The sequence below is a fragment of the Scardinius erythrophthalmus genome (genome assembly GCF_964197995.2).
Source record: "Scardinius erythrophthalmus genome assembly, chromosome: 21".
Lineage (NCBI taxonomy): Eukaryota > Metazoa > Chordata > Actinopteri > Cypriniformes > Leuciscidae > Scardinius > Scardinius erythrophthalmus.
In genome coordinates this window covers 18,289,310-18,316,502 of record NC_138241.1, presented here as the reverse complement: position 1 = coordinate 18,316,502, position 27,193 = coordinate 18,289,310, and the positions used below count along the sequence as shown (strand labels likewise).

General features: G+C 37.2%; 1 protein-coding gene across 2 annotated transcripts; it reads right to left on the bottom strand.

Annotated features, from left to right (window-relative positions):
• Window positions 1-1,207: 1,207 nt before the first annotated feature.
• On the bottom strand, window positions 1,208-24,627 carry rrbp1a (ribosome binding protein 1a). Of its 2 annotated transcripts, XM_081351667.1 has the most exons (29): window positions 24,413-24,627; window positions 21,255-22,763; window positions 17,815-17,969; window positions 17,566-17,688; window positions 15,341-15,493; window positions 14,851-14,969; window positions 13,982-14,135; window positions 11,841-11,973; window positions 11,433-11,584; window positions 9,781-9,815; window positions 9,476-9,551; window positions 9,331-9,368; window positions 9,144-9,225; window positions 9,013-9,050; window positions 8,836-8,911; window positions 7,911-7,951; window positions 7,720-7,807; window positions 7,162-7,254; window positions 6,399-6,491; window positions 6,193-6,282; window positions 6,022-6,114; window positions 5,723-5,794; window positions 4,549-4,644; window positions 4,224-4,307; window positions 4,003-4,083; window positions 2,303-2,386; window positions 2,124-2,219; window positions 1,795-1,938; window positions 1,208-1,707 (listed from the first exon to the last, which is right to left on the bottom strand). In XM_081351667.1, exons 2-29 carry the CDS (start codon window positions 22,744-22,746, stop codon window positions 1,669-1,671), a joined length of 4,020 nt encoding a protein of 1,339 aa, XP_081207793.1. In that variant the 5' UTR covers window positions 22,747-22,763; window positions 24,413-24,627; the 3' UTR covers window positions 1,208-1,668. The 2 variants fall into 2 exon arrangements, with proteins under 2 accessions (XP_081207793.1, XP_081207794.1); XM_081351668.1 differs by lacking the exon at window positions 4,003-4,083.
• Between the last annotated feature and the right edge of the window lie 2,566 nt (window positions 24,628-27,193).

The following is a 27,193-nucleotide window of genomic DNA, read 5'->3' as shown; positions in this document are numbered from 1 at the left end:
ATGCCTGAAGCGGGGTGGTCTGCGTCTGAACTGAAGAGAATACCCGTGTTGAATTATCCCCAGCAGCCACGGTGAAATGCCCGGAATAGCCCTCCACGCGTCTAGAAAATGAAACAGCGGCTGTAATAATTCTATGGCCGCTGTTGCCAGTGGCGATGTGTGTAGACTGGAGCCTTGCCCCAGCGAGGCTAAACGCACTGGCGGCGGGACGGCATGTGAAGGGCAGGCTGGCTGCCAAACAGGCACGAGCGGTGACGTGCACTGTGGGGGAACATTGGCACTCTTGTGTTTTTCCATCGGGAGGCCACTATAGGCATGGACTGCGACTCCGCACTGCTCTGGGGCAGGGCGGGTGACACAGTGTTGAGTGTACGAGGAGGAAAAGGCTCTTTGTGTGAAGGGATGTGTGTTTTAATTGTGGAACTCACACAAACATTGGAAATGTTGCCTGCAGGAACAGAGGGGACATGACGCAGAAAAAGGCGCTTGGGGGCAGGGCCTTCAACGAACTCTCCACCCCCTTTTGGATGGTCCGTAGGACGAAGGCTTGGCAGCAGAGGACGGCGTGCCATAGCGATGCGGACTTCTCCTCAGTCCGTGACACTTCTTTTCCGGTCCCGCCCACTGCCTACAGCGAACAGCCACAACGCCGCCATCCAGGGACCGCAGAAGCTTTGCCACTTCGCCTGCAGAAGCATAGGCCTCGTCAGCCAGATGAGCTGTGAACTTTCACGGTTTGGACGGCAGGCTGAGATCCGCGCCCAGAGACGAAAAGTATGGGCACAGGTGCACGGCGGCGGTCTCCTCAACGAAGGGTATGCGCACATAGCCGTGGGCTTCCGCCCTGTCCATGTGGAAGAAGATGGCCTGGGTGGAAGCATGGACGCGCAGCGATTGGTGTGCAGATCACGACTTCACCACGTGCTCGTGGACGTCGAGGAAGAATGGAGTCCTCCTCCTTTAAGCAGCCTGGCAGCGGCCCGACTGGAGATTCCTGGGAGGAGTTCCTGCAGTGTCATGTTGAGTTACCAAAATGTTGATTCTCAAAAACATTGAATGTGTCTCAACTTGTAATTTTTTACAAAAGATACCAAAAACTTTAACACAGTTTGTGTCATGTTGGACATTATAAAACGTTTATCCAAAGTATTTTTTGAATTCTAAATCCAGATGCATCTTTGCAGAAATGAACAGCCTTTTTGAAACATTGAAAGCCATATTGCTGTTTATTTATTAATTATCAAACTTATACAGTGGTGTTGAAGCCAGCTACAGAGAGGGCATTCCAAATGCTGTTCCCATGTACCATACAATTATGCATACTCATTCACTTACAAGTAATTAATTGCACTAGTTGATGTACGAATAACGTACATACAGTTTCCCTTTTAACACTGACATCAGGAGGAGATGCAAGAACACTAAGAATATATAAGGCAGTTGATGAATCATTTCTGACATAGTCAGAAGGTTTAAACTGGAATGTAAAGTGAAAATAGTTCCAGCACACCTCCTAAATAAAAGTTTTTGCACTAGTTAGATTTCTCGAAAGTCTTCATACAATTTCTACCAAGACTATAGACCAAGGAAAAGAAGAAAAAAAAAATCAGGAATGCTTCATTTTGGTCATCTTAAGGCAATTTTTGGCAAAACGTTTTGTTTTCCACCTCAAACAGAAGTGCCTTGCTTCATCTCTCCATCACCCTCCTGGAAATCAAAGCACATAAACAACATTAACAAAGACATGCAGCTATTCATGCTACTATATCAACTTTTTATGTATAATGTTTTTACCTTGTCTTGCAATTTATCCTGCAGGGTTCTGACTTTCTCTTTCTCTTTGGCAAGTTGGTCCTGACTGTTTCTCAGCAGCTGCTGGAGTTTGGTGGCTGCCTGGCCCAAATCTTTGGTCATCTTTCGCTCCTTCTCTAGACACTCCTAAGACACAAAGTCACGAGCATTATTGTCATGTCAGCATTAAAGGCTATATTAAAAATTTAAAAAACACTAAATCGTTCCACCCTTTGAGAGTGATCTCACATGCAACATCAAATTCTAGAACTTGTGAACATAAAAAAGGTACAAAAACTGAGCATACTGTTTATCATCTAGTCAAAATGTACCTTCAGCTGAACAACATCACCCATGGCTGCAGTGTCTTCAGTTGCCTTCATCTGTTCTAGATGGCTCTGAAGCTGTCTTTTGAGGGCCTCCTGAGCCTAAAAAGGATGGAATTAAAGAGTTTAATGAATAATGGGCTTTTAAAAATCAAGAAGAAACAAGGTCATGGACACTGTTGTACCTGCTCCACTTCTGCAGAGAGCTGCTGGTTTAGAGTCTGTTCACCCTGCAGTTTTTCCAATGTCTGTTCCAGCTGAGCCTGGACCTGACCAAGCAAACAAAACAGTACCACATCAGCTATAAGAGCTACTGCAAAACCTTTCTATCCCATCCAACACAAGAGCTGCATTAGTGCACTCAACTGCATTGCACACACTGCATTCAAAATACAAGCATAAAAAAGAAGTGCGAGTTTCAAATACAAAATACACATGTTAGTGGTTAAAAAGGTGAATATGAGAGAAAATCCAAGAGTGGATGAGATATTCAGAGGTGAAAACAGGCACCTAGGTTAACAGAAGCCGCTGAAACAAAAATTCTGAAATATGAACGGTTAGAATTATGAGAAAAAGGTCTCCTCATTGGCAGCACTGGATAAGGAAAAAAAGATGTGTATGGTACATAATTATGGCCTCTAATATAGGAAATTATCCTCAAAAAATAAAATTAATATATGGTCAAGTAATTTAAACAAAATATGACCAAATTTAAGACATTGTAACACTGACTTTTTTTGTAAATAATAACAATAGTATATCCAGTCAAAAGTTTGGAAACATTATTTTATTTTTTTGAAAGAAGTCTCTTATGCTCATAAAGCCTGCATTTATTTAAATCAAAAATACAGTAAAAACAGTATTATTGTGAAATATTACTACAATTTAAAATAATGTTTTTTTATTTTAATATACTTTAAAATATAGATATAAAAATAAATATTTCAGCATCATTACTCCAGTCTTCAGTGTCACATGATCCTTCAGAAATCATTCTTTTATGCTGATTTATCATCAATGTTCGAAACAGTTGTGCTGCTTAATATTTTTTTATAACCTGTAATACTTTATTTAGGATTCTTTGAAGAATAAAAAGTTAAAAAAGAACAGCATTTAATTAAAATAGAAATCTTTGGTAACAATATACACTACCGTTCAAAAGCTTGGGGTCAGGATTTTTTTTTTAAAAGAAATTAATACTTTTATTCAGCAAGGATGAGATAAATTGATCAAAATTTATAGTAAATATTTATATTGTTAGAAAATATTTATATTTTGAATATTCTGTTCTTTTTAACTTTTGTATCAATAAATCCTTAAAAAAAGTACCACAGGTTCCAAAAATATTAAGCAGCACAACTGTTTCCAACACTGATTATAACCGAGTATCAAATAAGCATATTAAAATGATTTCTGAAGGATCATGTGACACTGAAGACTAGAGTAATGGCTGATGAAAATTCAGCTTTGCATCACAAAAATAAATAATATTTTAAAGTATATTTTAAAGTCAAATGTAAAAGATATTTCACAATATTACTGTTTTCATTGTATTTTTGTTCTAATAAATGCAGGCTTGATGAGCATAAGCAACTCCTTTCAAAAACATTAAAAATAGTAATTTTCCAAAATTTGACCGGTACTGTATGTATGTGTGTATATATATGTATATATATGTGTATATATATATGTATATATATATATTTGGCAATTAATACAGACTGTCTCAAAACTTAGTCGGCAAATCATTTTTTGTCAGCAACCATTTTTTTCAAAGACTTCTTCTGTATACAATGCTTCGCTTTGAGACACAGCCATAGTGCTAAATAATCTATCTAATGCTGCCAAGTGAGATGCAGGGTGCCTTTCTGCGTCGCACCCTAACCTGACACTCCTCTGCTTCAGGCTGCCCATTCTCCGCCACTCCCTGAGCTCGCTTTGTCACGTCACTCAGTTGCTGCCTGACCTGGAAAAGGAAGCTGTCACTCAACAAACCCAACAACTTTTTTCTTTGGCAAAGCCTCATGTCTGGCACAGGATTGAGAGTAAACAAAGGATAATGGGTGTAAACCCTTAGCAAATGTTTGGATTTCAAAGGAAACCAACCTGTGAAAGTTCCTCCCTCTGTTTCTGTGCCTCCATCATGGCCACACTCAGCTGACTTTCAGATTCTGCTAAAACCTGCTTCAACTGAAAACAAACAAACCAACTGTTAAATGGCAGAGCAGAACGAGCCACAAGTAAGTCATGTGTTACGTATCAGAAGCTCAAGACCTATTCACAACATCAGATGAAATAAAACTGCATGTATGTCAACCCATCAAACTCTTATTTATAAGATATTTTATAATGGATTGAATGACTTTGTTTTGCTTTTGTATCTCATATTGTGTTTTAGTGAATAGGCCTTTAGGCAGGAGTGTGCGCTCACATGCGTCATCTCTTCAGATTGGCTCTGACTGTCAGTGGAAGCTGACTGCAGCTGTTTCTCCACCTGGGCCTCAAGCAGCAACACTTTCTCCTCCAGCTGCACTCAGGGAAAAACCATGGAAAGATAAGGGAACAGATTCACTGAGAAATATTGAGAGCTGTCATAAATGTAATTCTTTACATACACTTGGTTCAAACTACTTAAGAAGAATGAAACAAAACATTAGCTTGTTGTGTATAAATGCAGGTTATCTGAAGTGTTTTTCAAATCAAATTTACCAGCACAAATAAAATACCATTTGTCCATCCAGAACAAACCGATACATTTCAAAATAAATCATGCATCTCAGTATCATGTAATCCTATAAGGACGTAATGCTGCTTATCAAAAAAGGGTAACTGCAGTTTTAAAATACTAAATATCAATTTTGTATTGATATTGGTTTATGTACTAATATAACAATACATACAAATTAGTGATATTAGATTTTGCTGATACAATAATAATGTTTTTTTTTAAAAAGACACCAAACATTATTGTGCTTATACTAGTTAAATCTATATGCTAAATTTGTTAAAAAAGTTCTTAGTCTAAGTCGAATAGGGTGGCCTTGAAGCTACAAGAGTTTATGTTGAATTAAATAACAGATTAAGTTTGTGTGTAACCAAAATACCAATAATAACCAGGATAAAGAAGATTTTATGCATGATGCTGGACTTTTAATTCTAAACAAGCCTGAAATTCACTGAGGCTATTTTAAATGTCTAAGCTTCACTACTCATTTACTACTCATTCAAATAGATGAGGGAGATAAAATATGCACTCTTACAACCATCTTCAACATATTACAATGTAAACACCATAATGTAAACAATGTCAAAAGTCATCAACAGTAGATCATAAGAAATCGCTTTGCATTAATGTGTGGTATTCACCGATTGTGAACTGCACTGAAGCCGCGAGCCTGTAGAATGTGCAACAGCGACGCAATGTTATTTTGTAAAGTGCAGTGCTCACATTTAATTCAATCATAAAATTCTGAAGATTAATAATCAAGTTTTACATTAAATAGGCTGTATCGTGCCAGGATTTCTTAATATGATTAAGATACTCATCTTTTGTATTCTTAGTGTCCTACAGTGCAAAAACTAATTTCCACTGATGAAATCTATACCTGTTGGGTGCTCTGGTTTGCCGCTCTCAAGCTCTCTGTTGTCTCTTCTACTTCCTGCACCTTTTTGAGTGCCTATGAAAACACATTATGACAGATTGAAACTTTCACACTGTTCCTTGGTGGTAGTGATCTTCCAAATTTCACCCAAAAAGTCATCCATAAACACAGCTTGTCCAAAAAAACTTGAATAACAAAACCATAACCAAATCTAAAAGATATTTTCTATAATCAAAGAAAACACTTTTTCTATGTGTCTGCAGGAATGTATGTGTGTGTGTGTTAACAGTGTATAGACCCACCATCTTCAGTTTGTCCTCTGACTCTATTATCTGGGTCCTCCACACCGTCTCTTCCTCCTCTACACTCTTCTGAAGTGTTTTCAGCATCCCCTCCTACAGAATAAGATTAAACATATATGGCTCAATGTCATTCCCATTCAAATGTAACAGATTATTAGTGTATAATCTCACCGTCTCAGCCAGTACGCTCCTGTACTGTTCACACTCGGACTGTAGTGTGCACTGACTCTCCTGGGCTGCCTGTAGTTTCCCCATTAACTCCTATATGATAAAACGACATTGTAATAACTACAAATATGCCTTCCATGCCCACTAGGGAGCGATGAAGAGCCACAAAGATAATAATAGCACAAGGCCAGAAACTGCAGCATGCTCACATCCATCTCTGTGCTTTGCTGGGATTCTTGGCTCTGTTGCTTCTGATTTAGCACCTCTTGTGCATTCACAGCAAAGTCCTGAAGCCATTTGGTCTGAAGGAAAACAAAGAGAGACTCCGAAAGATTAGACCGCATTTAAGGATGTGAATAGAGGAAGTGATGGAAGATATATGTACATCCATTTATTAATAAAGTGACTCCATTTAATATTCGTGACAATATCAAGTACACTACCATTTGGGGTAACTAAGATTTTTTTGTTAGAAATACTTTAAGCAACGATGCATTTAATTGCTCAAAAGTGACAGTAAAGACATTAATGACATTACATATTTCTAATGTAAATAAATACTGAAACAAAAAATGTATCATGGTTTCCACAAAATATATTAACGTTGATAAGAAATGCTTCTTGAGCACCAAATCAGAATATTTGAATTATTTCTGAAAGATCATGTGACTGGAGTAATTGTGGTTAAAATTAATTTGTCATCAAAGGAATAGATTACATTTTAAAAGATATTAAAATAGAAAACCGTAATTTTAAATTGTAATAATATTTCACATGACCGTTTTTACTGTATTTTGATCAAATAAATGCAGCCTTGGTGAGCATAAGAGACTTTCAAAAACATTTTTGTAGTGTACGTATAGAGGGACTGATGTTACATGTATTTGCATTTCAGAAACAAGCCAACATTACAAGTGAATCCAAAAACAAAACTGAGAAATGAAAATACAAGAAAACTGAAATCCTAGACACCTGTGCTGTCTCTATGTTGATGTGTGGGAAAAGAGAGTGAAGAACTTCTTTGGTCTCGGCCTGGAAAGATTTCAGCATGCCCTCCAAACTCTCCTGTAATGACATTATATGCTCAGAGACAATTGAACACACTATTTACACATTAACAGCACAAAACCTCTTAAACTTGACATTCTATTTTCTGTCTTAGGTAATAGCTGAGACTCTTAGCACAACTAAACACAGACTAATCCAAAAGAAACTTTCAAATAGTGAAACAAAGTGAAAAAAAGATTTGAGTAAGATTTGAGAACTGCAGCGTAAAATAACACTTCCTTGATCCTTGATATGGTGTCACCATTTTCAATACCAGTAGTACCGGTCACATTTTACACACACAGAAAGACCTAAATGGTTTCTTTATATCAACACTCCTGAAATGGAAATGCAAGAGCTCTGCAAAATCTGCATTTTACAGCAACGCCATTTACCCAGCTAACATGATGATGTGTGCTGCCTACACATATTTTTATGAATCACTGTGTGCATGCAAGATCCACAATTGTCTCGGCTACTTACGTAACTCTTGCCTTGTGACTGATTTAGTTCCTTGAGCTGCTGCACTTCCTGTTGTAGTGATGTCACAAGGCTCTCTTTTTCAGATACACTGAAAAACATCACGAAAAATCACTCAACAAAGAAAGATCTTAATGTGGGTGGCTGACAGGAACATAAAAATGCAGTGGCCTTCAGTAGTACTGAATATGTACCTTTTATGTAGTGACTCCAGTTTGGCGGTGCTGTCTTCCAGCTGTAAATGAAGAGTGCATTTATAGAAATGGTCCAAAACACTTTTTTTAAAGGGGACCCATTATGCCCTTAAGTCTTGATTTAGTTTTTGGGGTCTACTAGAATAGGTTTTTATGCTTGAATGTTCAAAAAATAAATTTACATTGTTACAGCACCTCGCTTCCCAGTCTATCTGTAACGCTCTGGCTGCATCTGAAATCGCATTCTCTTGAGCAAGTTCTTAAAAAAAAGTATGTTATATATAGTATGAATGCGTGTATTATGAATGTAATCTGGACGCACTACATTCACCATGTTGACTATGTAATGTGACCTACCAGGGTCAGTTATGTTGCTTCACTGCCATTCACAAATCCTCTCCTGTGGCCTCATGGGATAGTAGTGTTCATCATATGCACACTTCAGAATCTCGCCAGAAGTAGTAAGTCATCTGGGTACTTTGACTACTCTTTTATGAGTACTGTGAATTTGTACGTACTTCTTTCGTCACATTGTTTTTCGCCTTCTATATAGTAGGGAAGTATGTGATTTAGGATGTAGCCTTTGCTTAGTTCCAGTCTCTATGAAGCCCATCCTTCCAAAAGCAAAATGTGCTCTGATTGGTCGGTTGGACCAGTGTGCTGTGATTGGACCACCGCTTCGAGTGCGTTTTGGAAATGTTTCAGGGAGTTCAGAAACAGTGCTTACTGATATAGAAGATAACTCTCTTTGAAATGGACTTTGTGCTTTGTAACTTTGCAGAGTGGTAACTTTTTCTTATTCAAACAGAAACATTGCGCACTAAAGAAAGTTGAAAATATAAAAAAGCATAATAGGACCCCCTTTAAACAAACAAATTATACACTTTAGCTTTAAAAAAACTGAATAATAACAGCAAAGTCTCACTTTAGTGTTGTACTGTTCTTTACACTGCCTTATCTCTTCTTCAAACGAAACCACCTGAGACTCTTTTTCTTTCAAACTACAAGAACAGGAAAGAGAGAACACGTGGCATTAAATAGCAGAATGTGAAAAAAAAAACATGAATTTGAAGCTGTTACTTGGATCACAAATGACGCATACCTGTTTTGTAGCTTTTCCAGCATTTCTGTGTTTTCAAGCTATAAATAATACATAAATAAAAACGGCATAAATGGTTAAGAATGAATTTAATTGTTGTTTGAGGTTTGCAAGTTTGCATATGATAAACTTACTGCGTTGAGGTCTGAACTTTTTTCTTTAACCTGTTGGAGTTCTCCCTGAAGAGTTGCAATTTGCTCATCCTTTTCTTTTATGCTTTAATTCAAATGAAGAGATAAAATAAACAAATTAAAATCATTCAAATGATCTAAGCACTACTGAACTATACTAGTAAAGCAGCAGAAAACATCCTCATTGTACCTGTGCTGCAGTTGCTGCATCTCTGTTGTGTTATCCACCTGAAGAGGACATGTGATTGGTTCAAATAAGGTAGTACAATAAAAAAAAAAATAAAAAAAAAAACGTGTTACACACTACAAGTTAAATTTAGTAATGAAACTGGCACCTGATTGGCGATGGTGTTTTTGAGTTGGGTCAGCTCTTCTTCAAGAGTTGAAACTCTACTTTCTTTCTCTTTCAGGCTAGAGATTAAACAGTTAATGCAAATTCATGGTCAACAAACGTTGAGAGTGCAAAGCTGTTTCAAATGTATTAATGTACAAAAATATTGTGAAGTTTATGCTAAATACAAGAATACTGCATCTCAAGTAAATGTCCTGTTTTAAGTTAAAGTCATGTTTTAAGGATATATAGATATTTTCATTGGAAAACATAAAAAAAAACGCAGCATACAGAAACAGTAGATCGTACCTGTTTTTTGCTTGCTCCAGTTCAGCCATGAAAGCCTGTAATGACGATAAATGCAAATGCTTATGAAATTACTGCTCCACCATATATTATGTTCATACATTTGTATCTCACTTGTTGTATACCCCATCTGTAAGTTGCTTTAGATCAGGGGTGTCCAAACTTGTCCTGGGGGGCGACTGTCCTGAAGAGTTTAGCTCCAACTTGCCTTAAAGGTTTCTAGTATGCCTAGTAATACCTTGATTAGCTAGATGTGTTTAATTAGGGTTGGAGATAAACTTTGCAGGACAGTGGCCCTCCAGAGGCAGGGACACCCCAGCTTTAGATAAAAGCCTCTGATAAATTAATCAATGTAAATGAAAATGTATAGACTGATACAGATTAACAGTTATTTTAAGGAATATGGGTGTAAATCAGACAGTTCATCACAATACGATAAAATATCGACTCTCTCAGCCAGCGATACGATATTTGCCGATACCTCAAAAAATTCTGCGATACATTTACGGTTCGATATTTAGATATTATGTGCCTAGTTTACACAACCAGTTTCGTTTATTAACTCACAAATGCAACCAAAATAAATAACACGAATGTTTAATTAAACTCTTTGAAAATTGCACACCCTCTTTCAATTGGGACATTTACAACACAAGAGTTCATTTGCAAAAACAGATTACTCCGTTCTTGTTCATTTTCATAAATCATGTTTTTTTTGTGCATTCCAAGTAATATCAATCAAAATGCAGCTGGGTTGTTTTGATTAAGTAATAACTCAAAATATACAGGTAACTTACAAAATGAAAGTACATTGAAAGTATGTTTTTTATATATTAAAAGTATTATTTTGTGTTTTTAGCAAAAGCAGATTAACTCCACGTTTCATGTATCAGAGTTAAACAAAACCAAGTTATTGCTATGATACATAATATAACACTCGGTTAATCTTTGTAACGTTAATCTCCTCAGCTGACATAGATGCCTGACAAACTTTATTGTTGTGATTACATGCAATACAGGGAGCTTTTCCCTTACCACTAACTTTAGCAAGGTTGCGTGAAAAAGTTTCAGCTTTTAGATATCACAGGTTCATCACTTTTAGTCACTGACTTTGTCAGCTTTGATGAAACTGCTCTTAGCTAGTGCGTCTTTTCGAAGTGACTAACAGCCTTGTCACCTGACCTGAATACTGTGCGCTGATTTGCTAAAACTGATTTTTCGGGTTGTGTTCACAACCGCAAGCAAAGGGTGCTTGTCGGGTTCTGCTGTAAAACATGAACTCACGATGCCTTGACAGTGGACAATACCGGCTTTTGTAACAAAACGTGTTTGGGTTCAGTCAATCTTGTCAGGCGTCTATTTCAGCTGAGAAAAGTGAGGGTGTGGAGAGTCAAAATAAAGGTTATTGATATTTTATGTGGCATCGATCCAAACCGATGTATTGTTACACGCCTAATTAGGAATGTAAAAAGTTAACATGCAAATAAATGTTTAATAAACTTCAACCCATTTATTCAATTTGACAGCTACAAATTATTTTATGAGACTTTTATATAAGGTGAAATTGAATGGTTGATACACACATAACATATAATTCATGACTATTATTATGTGACACAGATCAATGTATTGGGACATAGAAAGTGGAGTCTCACCTCTGAATTGTGGTTTTGTTCTTTGTTCTGACTCGCCTCCAGTTGCTGCTCTCTCTCTGCCAGTATATATTTCAGCTGGCTTTGCAGACTCTCCAACTGTTCGTTCCGCTCTTTTAATTCCGCTTCCACACTGGCCACACGAGCTTGAGCCTCTGAAACAGTGCAGTAAGGAAGAGAACACTTATTTCTTATTATTAATTCATCATATAAGTGATCTTTTGTCCAAAGCAACACAAGCAACCTGAGGTTAAGTGTTTTGCTCAAGGGCACTTTCTTGCAGGATTTAAAGCCCACATTAAACCATTATCTTGCTTTCCCCATTATACAGAAATGATTTGAAGCAATCTGGATCCACCTTGTGATTCTACAATGTGCTTCCTTGCACAAGTGAACCAAGTGAGTGCTGACCTGCATGAGCAGTGGTGTCTTTCTGCTCAAGTTGTGTCTGAAAGCTGTTTCTGCTGCTCTGGGTCTGTCTGAGCTCCTCACTCACTTCCTCCAGATGCTTCTGCAGGGCCTGTTCGCTGCTTATCCAGTTCGCCTACAGGGGACAAACCATAACACAGAAAACACCTGTCAAGTTTGATAGCGCAACTTCGCTGAATTCAAAGTCTTAATGAACAAAGCAAGTTTGAACATGTTAAAATCCCACTAAGTGGATCCACAAAAATGTTAGTACATTTACATTACATTTTATAACAAAACATCAAACCAAGACGTGAAATCTGGGTCATTCCTTGTCAACTCAACCAAAGGTCCATGGCTAAAATTTTTGATTTATTTCTGGTGAAAGCAATACATAAATTAAAAAGAAAGCCAAATATTAAATGTAATGGATGTATATTTACTGAGTAATCCACTAATTTGTAGAGGGGGGTAAAAATGACAATTGTGTTGATAGAAAAAAGTTGATAGCAAGATACATTTCTGGTTTTAATATTATTTGTTCTTCAGATATTCCTATTTAAAAGAAAGGGGGGAAAAAGTGTCAGATGTATGCAAAGTGACCCACATTTGGTGTTTGACCACTGAAAATGTGTACAAATTACCAATTTCCTCATGGAGCCACATTGAGATCCCCATATCTCTGGGAATGAACCATATTGGGTCTTAAATTAAGATATCAAAAGAAAAGTTTGTTAAGAATCAGAATCTAAAAGGATATTAAGAGACCTTTAATACTTCTTGAGTTACAGGCATGCAAACTTGGGGCAAAAACACAAGTGCTTTTTTGAAGTGTCATTGTTGGTATAAAATGCAACAAAGATGGCTAAAGTCAACAGACTGTACTAATAGACCTACCAATCTCTGTAAAAATAAAATAATGATGCTGCCATCTTTAAGATTTAAGTCATAAGTCATTTTTACCACCCTGTAAGTTGGTTCCAATGTCATTTTGAACCCCCTCTACAAAATAGTGGATTACTCAGTCAATATACATACATAACATTTAATATTTTGGCTTTCTTCTTCATTTATATTTGTCTTTCTTCAGAAAAAAATATTATCAAAATTTAAAATTTGACCTGGATAAATGTCCAAAAGTTGGTTGATTTTACATGCAATGACCCATCTGCAAACAAATGATCCTAATATTTTTATTCTAATAAAATAAGAAAAAAACATTATATACATCTTTTTAAATGTAAAATGTAAGTTGGTAATATAATATATACAATGCAATTTGATATTTTGATATATTGTGAAAAAGGCATTCATATAGTTTTAAGGGTGGCTTAGACATCCAATTACTTTTTGGAGCCACTGTACATTAAATTCATTTATTTTAGGTCCTGATGTTCATTTAGACTAAATTCTAAACAAGGACTATGCAAACGTAACATGGGAGCATTGACTCTCCAGACATTACTCATGTCCCTGACATGCAGTACACCATCTAGATGCTCAAAATGAGCTCAGTAAACACTTCAACAAAAGGCAGCTTTCTATCCGGTGGCCTTTTATTTGTAGCAGTGGATCAGCGAGTTTGTTCTCAAAGCTAAAGCCATTTGATCTGGGCTTCCAGTATGAATAATCAGATACTTCTGTCTGAAACTGTACTACTTAGGCAGGCTCACATTCCAAATTGCTCGAAGAAGCACTTTCTTGTAGCTCTGGCCATGTTCCAACTCACGGAGCACTGCTGAGCGATCAAACTGGCAATCAAATGTTCTGCCAGCATGTGAAAAATCCCATTAGTAGAGGCACCAGCACTGGGGGGTCAAAGTCTGAGCTGAGCTTTACCAGCAAGCCTAATCAAGCTTCTTTAATACACACACAGATTGCAAGAAACTATGCTTCATACCTGCCGATGTGCAAGGCTAAACAGCACAGCAAGTGGTAGCAGAATGCTCTAATGAGGCTGGTGCTCATGCTGGGAGAGGTTTTATAAGAATTAGAGTGGCATTTTGAACTCTTTCATAAGAAGCACTGCTTGGGCTATTGTTGTTCAGCTCTTTGGTACAAAACTAACTACAATTCAGCAAACTATACAATAATGATTGGTGTCTGTGGTGCACAGAATGGTTTAAGAAGGATGTGCTTCTGACCTGCAGCTGGGTCAGCTGTTTCTCAGCTGTGGCAGCTTTAGATTCCAGATTTTTCCTGAGTTGTTCTTCAGCCTGCAAGGCATCATTCTTCTCTACCAGTTCCTTATTCAGCCGAATGCAGTCCTGATGCAGTTTGGCCAATTCAGCATTTTGTCTGATGCACCAAAAAATAATAATAACAATTAAATGGAGAGAAAAAAACAAACAAAAAAAAAACATTCTGAACACACCAGTGTAGTATTAAAGTCAACATGACACACCATTCGCAACACATTTTGCTATTGTAATTTATATACATCCAAGTGAAATTCAATTGAAAATCTGCTTTCCATCTTAATGTATGTTACGTATCAGAATGGTGCCAGGGGATGTAAAAACTAAAAAAAAAAAAAAAAAAAAAAAAAAAAAAATAAAGAAGAAAAGAAAAGAATTTTTTTTTTAATATTAATCACTGAAGAATCCCGTTAAAAAAAAAATCTGGAACACAAGCAAAAATAAATAAATAAATAAATAAATAAAACAGTTTGGCCTATTCACCGTTTTGTCTGGACCAGTAAAGAAACAAACAAATAAAAAATTTAAATGGAGGCAGAATGTCATTATATTTGATAAATTATGAAGACAATAAAAAAAAATTGTCATGAAGAATCGTGCACACAAAGATCAGGAATGTGCAAGTTTAAAATAAAAAGAACTCAATTTTGTATTAGGCAACCACAGTTCCTTGGTTCCTATATTTGATATGTCATGCTAGTAAGTCTGTTGCAATGTCACTGGGCAAAGGTTTTGAACGTCAAGGTGTGGTCTCTGAAAAAGATAATTAAGCAAGCAAGACATTTTTGGGTTTGGCAGGAGCTGTAGGTTCATACTTGCTCTCCGTCTGACTGGTGGCTTGGTTAAGCGCATCTCTGAGGATGGAGTTCTCTTGCTGTAGACGAGCCAGCTGAGCATTAGGGCCTTTCTCCAACTGGTCCTGGAGAGCCGAGATCTAAGAATGAACAGAAAGGGCTTAGGCATGTTACGTAAATATTAAGGCTGCCAAAGCTCACTAATGTGATTAATTAAAAGCATCTAATCCTGTTAAATTGAATACATTTACCTAATTTGACATTACAACTAATATTAATGACAAAACCATCGCTGGTACAATCTACTACAAATAATAAAAAAAATTGACTTAGTCATACTTAAGCCAATTCATAATTTGAAGTTAATCATATTAATTACCATGCAATTATTATTTTAATTTACTGTCTTAATAAATATTTTTTTTGCCTGATGTCCTTGCAATTTCATAACTTTTCATATAGTCTTGCTACCATTCAGGTGTACAGTCGAGAATCTGTGCTGGTTTCTCACTTTGGCATTGAGCTGCTGAGACTCAGCGAGGTGGTCTTGATAACTGGCCTGCATGCGTGCTTGCAGGGCGATAATGTCCTGCTCTCGCTTGCTCAGCTGAGAGCTCAACCTGGTCTCTACAGATGCCACCTTTGATTTCTCCACAGACAGCTCCTACACAAACAAACCAAACACAGGTCATGATCTGGCATGAAAATAGGCCATCACAATACTTGTGGCTTCTTGTTCAAGTGCTGTGTGGTGCTTAAACATCTGAGCTGCAAAACAAACATTTGTACACTACTGTTCAAAAGTATGGGGTCGCTATGATATACATATATTTTTAAGAAATTAATACTTTTTTCAGCTAGGACATATTTAAATTGATCAAAATAATCTTATAATGGTACAAAATAAATGTAACATTTCCTGACAAGAATCCTAAAAAATGTATCAGGGTTTCCATAAAAATATTAAATAGCACATTTGTTTTCAACATTATTTATAAGAGCAGCGCCGCCGCTCCCACCACGCGCATCACGCGCTGTGCGTAGGGCACCAAGTGCTGAGGGGGCACCAAAAATAGCCTAATTAAAAAATATATATAATGCCGATATTATTTCATTAGCTAATAATATAGAAATATTATTAGGCACATTTTAGCCATGTATATGTAACAAAAAAGGGGGAACAAGATCATTTAATTGCTCTAGTCTAGAAAGTACCGCCCCCCGCTTTGGATGGTCCGTGCCGTTTGTTCGCGCAGGCGCCTTTGCGAAGGACGAACGCGAACGAAGTTTGACAGACAGACAGTAGGCAACTTTTTTGGAAATGGCCCCTAAAAGACAGCAGAAGTTAGGATGAGAAAAGAAACAAGAAGAAACTGCGAGATGATGCCCGTGCATCACTTGCAGGTAAGTCCATGTTTAATCATTCTTAAATAAGGGAAATGTGCTGCTGCCTACGCGCCTCGAACTTGCTGACGTTAATGTTAGCAAACTATGTTATTATAACTTATAACTTCGGTGCAAGCTAAATTGAGATTTTACTGTTAAACACTACCCGTTTTACAAATAACTGACGCCAGCTAGCTGTTACTTTCTTTACTATCTTTCTTTAGATATTGAGCAGTAGTTTATGGTTTATTTTGACGTGACGGTGGTTAATACTTTCTCAGTAACAGTTAACGTTAGCAGTCAGTGCAGTGCACATGGTAGGCTAACAATTCCTGTTAAATATATAAAAAAATATAAAATGTCAATATGAATGATGTAAAGCAAACAATACTGTTTAATTGTGTGCATTATTGCACCTCATTCTATTATGCTTTTATATTATATTATATTTATCAAATAGTTGATAAATAAGGAATAAAGGGGGAGAACTCCTTGGCTGCCATGCTTTCAGTTTTAAATGTTTATAATTTTTTTCTCGTATGAGATTCTTTGTTTGAATATTTTGTCTAATAAATGTAATTTATTCAAAGTGACATTGAATTTGGGAAAAACATGTCTGGATTATTTTGATAGTTTTTTTTTATTTTGCTATTCTGTTTACTGAAAAAAAGTTTGCACTTTCAAATGTGTAGTGTGTGTTGGCTATTCTACATATGTTTACAAAGTCAGCAAAGCTGTGAAGATTTTACTTTCTCTTTTTAGTGTTCTTAAATTTTATACTGTGGTGCTGCCATTGTGTTATTGGTATTGAGTTATATGTTTGGTAATAAAAAGTCAAACTGGCAAAAACAAACGTTTTTTTTCTCGGGGTCGGGGTGGGGGGCATCATAAAGGAATTATGCTTAGGGCACCAAAATGGCTAGCAGCGGCACTGTATAAGAGCACCAAATCATCATATTAGAATGTTTTCTAAAAGATCATGTGACAATAAAGCCTGCAGTAACAGCCGCTCAAATTCAGCATTAGCATCACTGGAATAAATTACATTTTAAAATAGATTGAAATAGAAAATAGCTGTGAATATTTCACAATATTACTGTTTTTTACCTATTTACATAAATGAGTGAGAATAAGAGACTTCCTTCAAAAACATTACAAAATCTTACCGAACCCCAAACTTTTGAATGGTATCATAGGTTCAAACCTGGCAACTGGCAATATCAGACTAAAGCAGAACATTTAATTAAAAGTCAAATTTTCACCTTATAGAGTCCATAATGATAGAGTACTTATGATGCATATCAAACTTTTCTTAATGTTTTATACTAGCTTGAGTGTTTCAGGTCTTACTTTAGTCAAATCCCTCAGTCTGCTTTTAGCAGCTGCTGAGTCCTCCTGCTCAGCTGCCAGCTGCTTGTCTCGTTCCTCCAGCTGTTTCTTCAGCACAACCACAGGATCACCCTTCTGTGTGGCCTATAAACATGCACGAAAAACTGTTTAGACAAACCTTTACATGAGTTTTAATAAAGTAATGATGGGTATAATAATACTCACTTAAAATATAAAACAAGAAACATAACTTTAGGGAGATGGCCATACCTTGTGCCATGTGTCTTGAATAATGCCAGTCTTATCAGACAGAATCTCAATGAGCTTCTGGGCCTCTACTTCAGTGAACTCCATATTCCTCACCGTGGAAAGCAGAGCCTTATAGGGCAGGTACAGTGGGCTGTCTGCGGAGTCTGCAGCCACCGCTAGAGAGGGAGAAAGAGACAAAAAACAGATCAATTATTAAGGTTATGCACGAGTAAAAGGGACACAAATCACAAAAATCACAGAGATAACTGGCATCCACAGAGCAGATACAGTTGCCCCCTTTTGTAGTGCCAGCGTTGTTTTGACACCGAATCAGAAAGCTAAGAAGTGCTTTGCAGCAGATCAGTCTCTGGCCCAGCACAGTGTATACTAAACTCTTTGCGTTTAAGAGTGAATTTTCCAACCCATTTGTTACACTCCTAAACACCCACAGCATAATCAGCATCCAATTCAGATCAGCAGAGTAATAAAATCAAATCAGCCCTGTTGAAGTGCAGCTTCAAGGGAATGAAGTGTACGATATAGTTAACTGGACTCGTACAGTGGTGTGTGCATGTGCTGCTATCATGTCCTTTATTGACTCACTTTGTTATTTAGACAGTGCCAGCATGGCACCAGTGTGTGGCACCAGGGTGAGATGGCACCCAGAACTGGCAATAAACTCCTATTGTCCAGTCACTAAAGGCCTTTGTGTCCTCCCCTAATGGAGCAGCTGAGGCAAAAGTATTGTTTGAACAGGGCCAAGAGGGCTGAACTTCGTAGAGAGGAGTGGAATTCTGAGTGTATTTGGAAACCCACCTGCACGCTGGCGCAAAACTCTCTGCATTTTCCCATGGTCAAAGCAGTGCAATACCTCATCACAAGTGAGTGGTATTACATATATAGGAGATAGAGACTTATTTTAGTTTCATTAATATAATATTACAGTATTTATAATTTTTTAAAATGTTTTTATTATATTATATTTTCCATTTTCATTTTACTTCAAGTTTTAGTTATTTAGTTTTTTGTTGATCATTTTCTTTATTTTAGTTTTAGTATTTTTAGTACTTCAACTTAAAGTGAAACAAAAATTAGAAATGTTGCCTTGCAAATAACTGAAATAAATGCATTTAATTTATATTATATATATATATATATATATATATATATATAAAATATATAAATATATATAAAATATATATTTTATATAATATATATATATATATATATATATATTTTTTTTTTTTTTTTGTGTGGTATTGCTTTATGCCAACTTTAACCATATGTGGTTTTGCACATTTGTGCAAAATAGAAACAAAGTAAAGCCAAACTTCAAGGACATGTTGAATGACTATGAAACTCAAACTATCTCATGTGCCTAATAGCCTGTGTACTAGCAGAAGAATGCAGCTCACTGCCTCTATTCCCCTGTGAGTAGCACTTCAGACATAAACCCACTCTGAGCTCTCTGCAACCAATCAGAGCCAACATCAGCAAATAAGGACTAGTGCTATTCCAACACACCGCCCACAAAGGAAATAGAGCATTTCAGCGATATTTGTCAGAAGAGACAATCCAGACGGTACTCTGAATTAGATGAATGACATCAGGAAGTAACACGCATATAAACCCCTGAGTCAGCCACTTCACATACACCATATATTCAGGTTTTCCAGGCTCAGCTTGGAGGTTTATTACATGTAAATGTCATCTGTGCGGTCTAGCCAAAACAGTTTTATCTCTGTGTATTTAGGGTCTGGCAAACCAATCAGAAGTATCCTGTTATTGCATACTGAAGCCAAACTTCCTTTAAGACATACCTGGGTCCTACACAAACATTTGGACTGGCTTTTTTCATTTTCCGGGTCTAATATTAGTGTCTACTACATCAACCTGATGATGACAATAATGATACTGATAAAAAAAAAATTTTTAAATAAAAAAAAAAAAAGTTATTTTAATCAATTAAAATTATAAATAAATGTTAACCTAAGGTCCCTAGGTTAAAGTGTTGAAGAGATGCTGCACATGAAGATGCATAATATGATTTATATGCTTTAATAGTCCACATTCAAGTATTTCATTCAATGGACTTAAAGAGCTTGCCCTTTTCCAGCAGATTTAGTTCACAGTCGTGACCTAAATAGGATTTTCATTAACAGCAATAATCCTAAAATTCAGCATTAGTAATTAGTAACTTAAGCTCCAAGGATCTCTCATGCTTGGCTCATTTGGTGCATCTGGCAAGTCAGACTTGTGAATTCAGAGAATTGTTAAGTGATGCAGACCGGTCCAATTGATGAATGAATTGTTCAGTGCGATTTGCAAGCTGATTTAACATGTTATATGAAAATAATCAGCTTGTTTTATGAATCGGACACTGCCATTGTGTTTCTTCAGTACAAAATAACGAGGAACAACGTAATTATGAAATGCAGTGGGATGTTATGCTTTGGAATGTAGAAGGTTTCCAAAATAAAAATACTAACATAAAAAGTACACACTTGAAAAACTTACTTAAAAAAAAAAAAAAAAAAACTTTATTAGTGTCCACCTCTGATCGATCGCCATTTAAATGATTAATCGCTACTGCAAAATGCATCTACTGCAGTGGTATAAAGCTATCACGACAGGGTGTGCAGATGCCACTCAAAACAGCAGTTTCCTCACAAATTCAATGTTTTTTACTCTAAATAGTAGGCTAGTTGTACAAGCTTTGTGCACATGTATTTTTCCATGTGCATGTCTGTACTGTATGTGTGTGCATTTGTATGGGAGATACATGTGAGCAAATGGGTTGTTCTGCTATTATAAGTGTTATTTTCTTCCCAAATGTGCATAGGATATTGTGCATATTACAGAAATTTTTTAGTTATATACGAAAAAGAGTACTTTTATTCAAGCTCCATAACGTTTTGTTTTGCTTGAATTATATCAGAGCCTTTAGAATACTGAGATATTTTCCTTGATTTATAAATGATCTTCCTGGGTAGTTCTTAATATATATTGATATTTTAATAATTCTTCACAATAAACATTTTCATTCAATGACAAAACATATAGGATTCTTCATGAACACAGACTATAACCGTCCCAGTGATATCCCATAACGCTATAGCCTTGTTTAGCTTCATTAACTACAGCACAGTCGCTTAATTTTTCCTTGTGTGTCTGATGCACTTGTTTTGCTTATGAGCCGTCATGCACCTCAAATCTACGCACTGAAATGATGACCATGTGTAATCGACCATTAATGCGTTTTTACCAACTAAAACGACAATTAATCAATCATCGATTAATCATTAGCATCCCTAATGCTAATTGAGTGAAATGTCTTGTTACAAATTTGAGTTTCAACAAGAACCAGGAGGGGGCAGCCTTACATCAGCAGGTCTGTGTATCTCTGCCTAGTAATTATCTGACCATTTAATATGTTTGTTTTTGTTGAGATAACAGCATACCTGGCTCTGCCTTCTTCTTGGATCCTGCTTTTTTCTTGGGTGGAGCATCCTGTTTGGGCTCTTCTGCTTTGGCCGGCAAAGCAGTCACTGCGGCAGCTTTTGGAGTGCCCACTGGAGGCACTGCCATAACAGGAACCTTTTTGGTAACCATCTCCAATGGAGCCACTGATTTGGGCTGAACCTCAGTAGCAGCAGACTCTGCTTTGACTTTCCTTTTCCTCTTCTCCTTAGGAGATGGGGCAGGTTGGGCATCTTCAGGAGTAGGATGGGATGCAGTAGCACCTGTAGCAGCCTTTTGGGAAGGGGCCAGGGCAGGTGTACTGGGTTTTTGTTCAGGTGGAGTAGATTTCTGGGTTTGGGTGGGTGGAGCAGCATTCTGGGCCGGTGGAGAAGATTTCAGGGCTGGGGAATTTGAAGCAGACTTCTGGGATGGAGCAGGTAGAGAGGATTTCTGAGCTGGAGCATTTGCAACAGCCTTTTGGGCTTGTGCGGATTTTTGTGCGGGGACAGGTGGGGCAGCTTTCTGGGCTGGAGCATTTGAAGCAGACTTCTGTGAAGGGGCAGCTGGAACGGATTTTTGGGCTGGGGCAGGTGAAGCGGATTTCTGGGCAGGAGGAGCTGGAGAGGATTTCTGGGCAGGAGGAGCTGGAGAGGATTTCTGGGCAGGAGGAGCTGGAGAGGATTTCTGGGCAGGAGGAGCTGGAGAGGATTTCTGGGCAGGAGGAGCTGGAGAGGATTTCTGGGCAGGAGGAGCTGGAGAGGGTTTCTGAGCAGGAGGAGCTGGAGAGGACTTCTGGGCAGGAGGAGCTTGAGAGGGTTTCTGAGCAGCAGGAGCTTGAGAGGGTTTCTGAGCAGGAGGAGCTGGAGAGGACTTCTGGGCAGGAGGAGCTTGAGAGGGTTTCTGAGCAGCAGGAGCTTGAGAGGGTTTCTGAGCAGCAGGAGCTTGAGAGGGTTTCTGAGCAGCAGGAGCTGGAGATGATTTCTGAGCAGCAGGAGCTGGAGAGGACTTCTGAGCAGGAGGAGCTGGAGAAGACTTTTGGGCAGGTGGAGCTGACTTCTGGGCTGGTGGAGCTGACTTCTGGGCTGGTGGAGCGGGCTTTTGAGAAAAGTTGGATTGGGGAGACTGAGCTGGGGCATCTTGTTTAGGTGCCGGTGCAGCAACTTGTTCAGGGGCTGGAAGAATTAGAGGACTGGGCTCGGCTGGTACTTCTGTGACCTCAGGGGTGGCCTCTGACACCAGGAGCTTCCCGTTGGGCTTATCATCCTTTTTCTTACCACGAATTTTCTTCTCTGCTACCTTGTCTTTTTTCTTTTTGTCTGATCGTTGATTGGATTGGGTCTTCCCTTGCTCCTTCCGCTGCTTGGCTATAGCTTCTTCGTAGGAGGTCTCCTTCATGGAAAATGTTGAGACCAGTGCAATCCCAATAGCTGAGAACATCATGAAGCCACCAAACACCACTATTCCAAGGGTCTGAGGATCATAGATGTCCATGACTGCTAGTGTCCTTTCTAAAAAATAAAAAATAAATAGAAGAAGGAAAAAAGGGTGAGGTTTGTGGTATTTTTATGTCAATATTATCATGTTTTATTCAGTTAATGTTCCACATAAAGGCTTTTTAAACACAAGAGTGGCACCTTAAGCGTTAGCAATGTCCCAGTAAGCTGAGGCCATCTTACCTTATAGGATTTCCTAGATTTCCTTTATCAAACACATATTTATCGCTTTACTATTTAACAATTTATTCTAAGGACATAAAAGCTGGCTTTTGAATGTCGGCCTGGAGGCAAGAAAGTAAGTCTAAAATTTTACACTGCATAATAGACATTCCCTGTTCCAGAAGCATCTAGTTTATTCATTTGGAAAGGAGGTCCATTCAACCAAAAAACAAGTTTATACAGAACCTTACAAGTAGAAAAAAATATAGCCTACCCAAGCATGCTACCCTCAACTTCTATTACAAATTTTTAACAAAAGCTTCCACCATACAATATGCAAACAATGCATTTAGTAGAAGAGGATCATGCAACCAAAAAAAAGTTTTCTACAGAAACTTGTGAGTAGGAAAAGACATCCAAGTATGCTAGCCTCAACTTCTACTATATACTTTGAAGAAAAAGCTACATCTATACAGTATGCAAAAACTACTTAGTAGAAGACAGTTATGCAACAGAGTTTTCCATTCCACCATACACTGCTTTCTGCCAAAGCCAATTTCTCAGTCCTCTTGTGCTGCTTCCATGGGATTCTTGCCATACCAATCTCACACTTCAAATGTGCACCAAAGCATGAATGCATGGTGGCAAAAAAATAAAAAAAATAAAAAATCATATTCTAGAAACAAGAACAATCTAGACAGCCTTCAGCGCACAATACATACAATAATTGTGGTTTAGTGGCAATCTGTAACTTGTACGTAGGAATGCTACATTTCTGGGGAAACAGATGCACTTAGACTGCTCCATTTCGCATAGCCCTTGACTATGTTAGATATAGCCTATTACACACACAGAAGACTTAAATTGATGAAAAAGCCAAATCAATATTAGGTCAAACAAACATGTAGTATGCTAATACCATGACATCCATTTATAATAAACCTGATTACTAAAAGTAAAATGGGGGGGGGGGGGGGGGGCGGGGGGGGCTAAAAAGGCTGATAAATATTAGTTGGAAAAGTGTTTGTTTATACTCCATGCTCGCTTTTGACACCTATTCAAAAGGTAGCTGTTGAATGAATATACAATAAGAAATGAAGAGTGAGACAACTCAACAGCTGTAGCTACTTTTCTCCCTGAAACGTGACAACCAGAATTATGTTTAAACAGTTTTCGGATAATTCTTACAGACATTAAAGCAGTTATAGGAGCTGAAATGTGTATTTAATAGACAGTTTTCATTTGCTAGGTCACAAAGTAAAAGCTGATATTAACTGTCTGCCTACAACGGAGCATCACCCAAAATCAAAATGTGAAACCACTTATTATAGTCATGCCATTCGCTTCGTGACTACTATAAGATGTCTTTAACCCACCTGAGTAACGAGATAGTTAAAGAGGAGAGTAAATAAATGGGACAGATCAAAGTTTACGTCTAATTGCTACTGAAAACCTTTTAAGCTTTTAATGAATAACGCCATAACAAAAGCTTTAAATCTCACCTCCTCTCGCGGCAGATTTCCGTTGGATGAATAACTTCAGGAAGAGATTAAACAGAAATGATTATCTCGTGCCTTACCACGCCAGCAAAAAATTAACAAAACAAAAAAAACAAAAAAAAATCTTATTCCCAGCTTGAGGAGTCAGTCGATGTCTGTGTGGAGTCGTGGCACTTTCTCGCGCTGGCATTACGCCGGCAGTGGCCCACATTCCGTCCATCCAGGAGACAGCTGATTGGCTAGAGTAGAGTCAGTCAAACCGTTGTGAACCAATCGAATTTTGCTATCGTAAAAAAAGGCTGGTCTTTTAGACTCGACTGGGAGTTGTAGTTTTTAGTCACTCGTTTTTTAACAAGGGTTTCAAAAATTAACGTCACGGACTTCATTTGACTACCAACCTATTCATTTTAACAACCTTTTAAGCCACCAGTCTGATTGCTTGCCTGTATGCATTTTAATCATTCCTTTTATTTATTTATTTATTTATTTATTTATTTATTTATTTATTTATTTATTTATTTATTTATTTATTTATTTATTTATTTATTTATTTATTTATTTATTTATTTATTTAAAGCCTATTTAAATAGGCCTATTCCGAAACATAGGCCTACATTAATTTATTATTTTCAGATAGAATATGAATGAATTACATTTTCTTCAAATACAGTTTTGTTTTTCCCCATTTGTATCTCCCATGAAAATAACATGGTGTGGAAAATTAAGAAATAATACATTGCTGAATATTTATATAATATTAAAATCCAACTTCATGGGGACTGGGACTTCATGAACTACCATTTTTATCATTATTATGAGACCTAAAGGAAAGGTATAGTCAAAAGACCTGAAGTTAAAGGTAGGCTGTAGGCTACTAAGTGTAAAGCAAGGTGTGAATTATTTATTGCTAAAAGTGAATGTCCTTACAGATCAATATAGGATCAGTCTTTATTTATCTTTGCCTTAAGCTTATACCAAGACACTCAGTTATGGAGCTGTTTACTGAACGGAGAAAAAAATCTTAATATACTTTTGAAAGGTTAGTCTTTGGTGTGGTTGTGTGTGTGGCACATTCGTTGAGCAACATTTGTTTAGCAACGGGTGTGGTTTCCATCTGCAAGAATGTGGCATATTAGTAGAACTGTTTTAAAACCTTTCAAATTGTACATATTATTTTATATTATAAACACAACATTATTTAATTATAATTAAGAAATTCTGTACAATTCACAGCAGGAAAAAATATGAGGACAGATTCATATGCACTGAACAAAATTTTAAGGATTGGATGCACATTCCACATTAATTTCTTTATTGTGCGGTAACATACTCACAACATCAAATTGAACAAGAGGGCGTTAAAAGAACAAAACAGAGTATAGCAGATTTACCTGAATGTAAGTCCAAACCTTTTTATGCCTATCCTGAAAAACACCTCTCAAGTAATTTCCAACATGCTTTATATTTAATTATTTCATAGATCAAATGTTTCTTTTTCTCTTTGCAGCGCATACTTCTATATAAGCATTTTCTCAATAGGGACAAAAATATGCACTGCCTTATTCAGACTTGGTTCCCTTCTAATCCTCTGAGACTGTTGCCCCTACAGTTATTACAGATCACACATGCTTGAAAATCTTATACTGCGAGATCTAAGATAAATACATTATCCTTAAAAATCAAATAAATACCCTAAAATTTCCAAATGTTTATTCACCCTTAGGTAAAAAAACAACAACTGTGCCCACAAAATGCTTCATAATTGGTTCATAATCATCTTGAGTTTTACAACAGGTCCCATATGCATGCAAATGTTAGAAATGGCATGGAACTAATTGACTCACAGATTTATCGGTCAGCCATTCGAGGTCATGTCAACGTGGTCTGTTTGCTTAGTGAGTGAGAGAGTAAGAGCTGCAAGTAGCACATGGCCTAGAAAAATATGTCATAGGAGTATTTTTATTCATTGCTTGTTTAATAATGCCTAACCTTAATGGTACATGCATAGAAATACGAAAGAATATTAACATTAAATGTTACCATTATTTAAATATTTTCAATTCAGAAATCAAGTTGGAAGCCATACTGTAATATAGGCTGATGAATATTCAGGGGAAAAATAAGACGTTTTTGCATTTAAACAAAACAAACAGTCTGCAATTTAAACGTCTTGTGCATTTTTCTCTATAGAGCACAGATGGAGCCTTATTACCTATACCTATAAATGACTGCATGGCAGTGTTCAGCTGTTACTCTATGTTTGATGTCTGTTCAGAGTAAACAAAACCGCTTCTCTATATCTTCATCAAGAGAAGTACGTGACAACTGATCTGCTTATTGAAGATAGGCCTATTTGCTGCTGTGCCTTACGCATGCTAACTTCTACCAAGAGAGCACTCGTACCTAACCACCACTTCTGTCTTAATGGACTGAGAGTCCAGAACAGATGCCCTCCATTGACTTTAGAGAACATCATGGAATACTTCAATGCACTTTAAGCAACTGAGTGCTGTCTGGTTTACAGCATATTTTGTCTGTTAGTGTGAACGCTCTTATGAGTTGGTTTGTAGTGTCTCACTATAGCCCCGCACATTATGAAATCCCACTGGTCTAAAAACACGCTCCTTATTGTTCAGGGAATATGTAGCCAAATAGACATATAGCCTACTCATAAATATCTTATTTTTTCGCTGTGATTGTGAAACGCAGCAGATTCGCATTTATGTATCAACTTCACTGTTGTTTCTTTTGTTCATTTCAAGATCTAATTTCAGTCCACTTAAA

Excerpts from the sequence above, each read along its gene's own strand:
- rrbp1a (XM_081351667.1), bottom strand. The coding sequence starts at position 22,746 with ATGGACATCTATGATCCTCAGACCCTTGGAATAGTGGTGTTTGGTGGC. Across the intron at positions 15,494-17,565 it reads GACTGAGGGATTTGACTAAA|GAGCTGTCTGTGGAGAAATC; the intron begins GTAAGACCTGAA and ends TTGTTTGTGTAG. Across the intron at positions 5,795-6,021 it reads CAGAGGACAAACTGAAGATG|GCACTCAAAAAGGTGCAGGA; the intron begins GTGGGTCTATAC and ends GTGTTTTCATAG.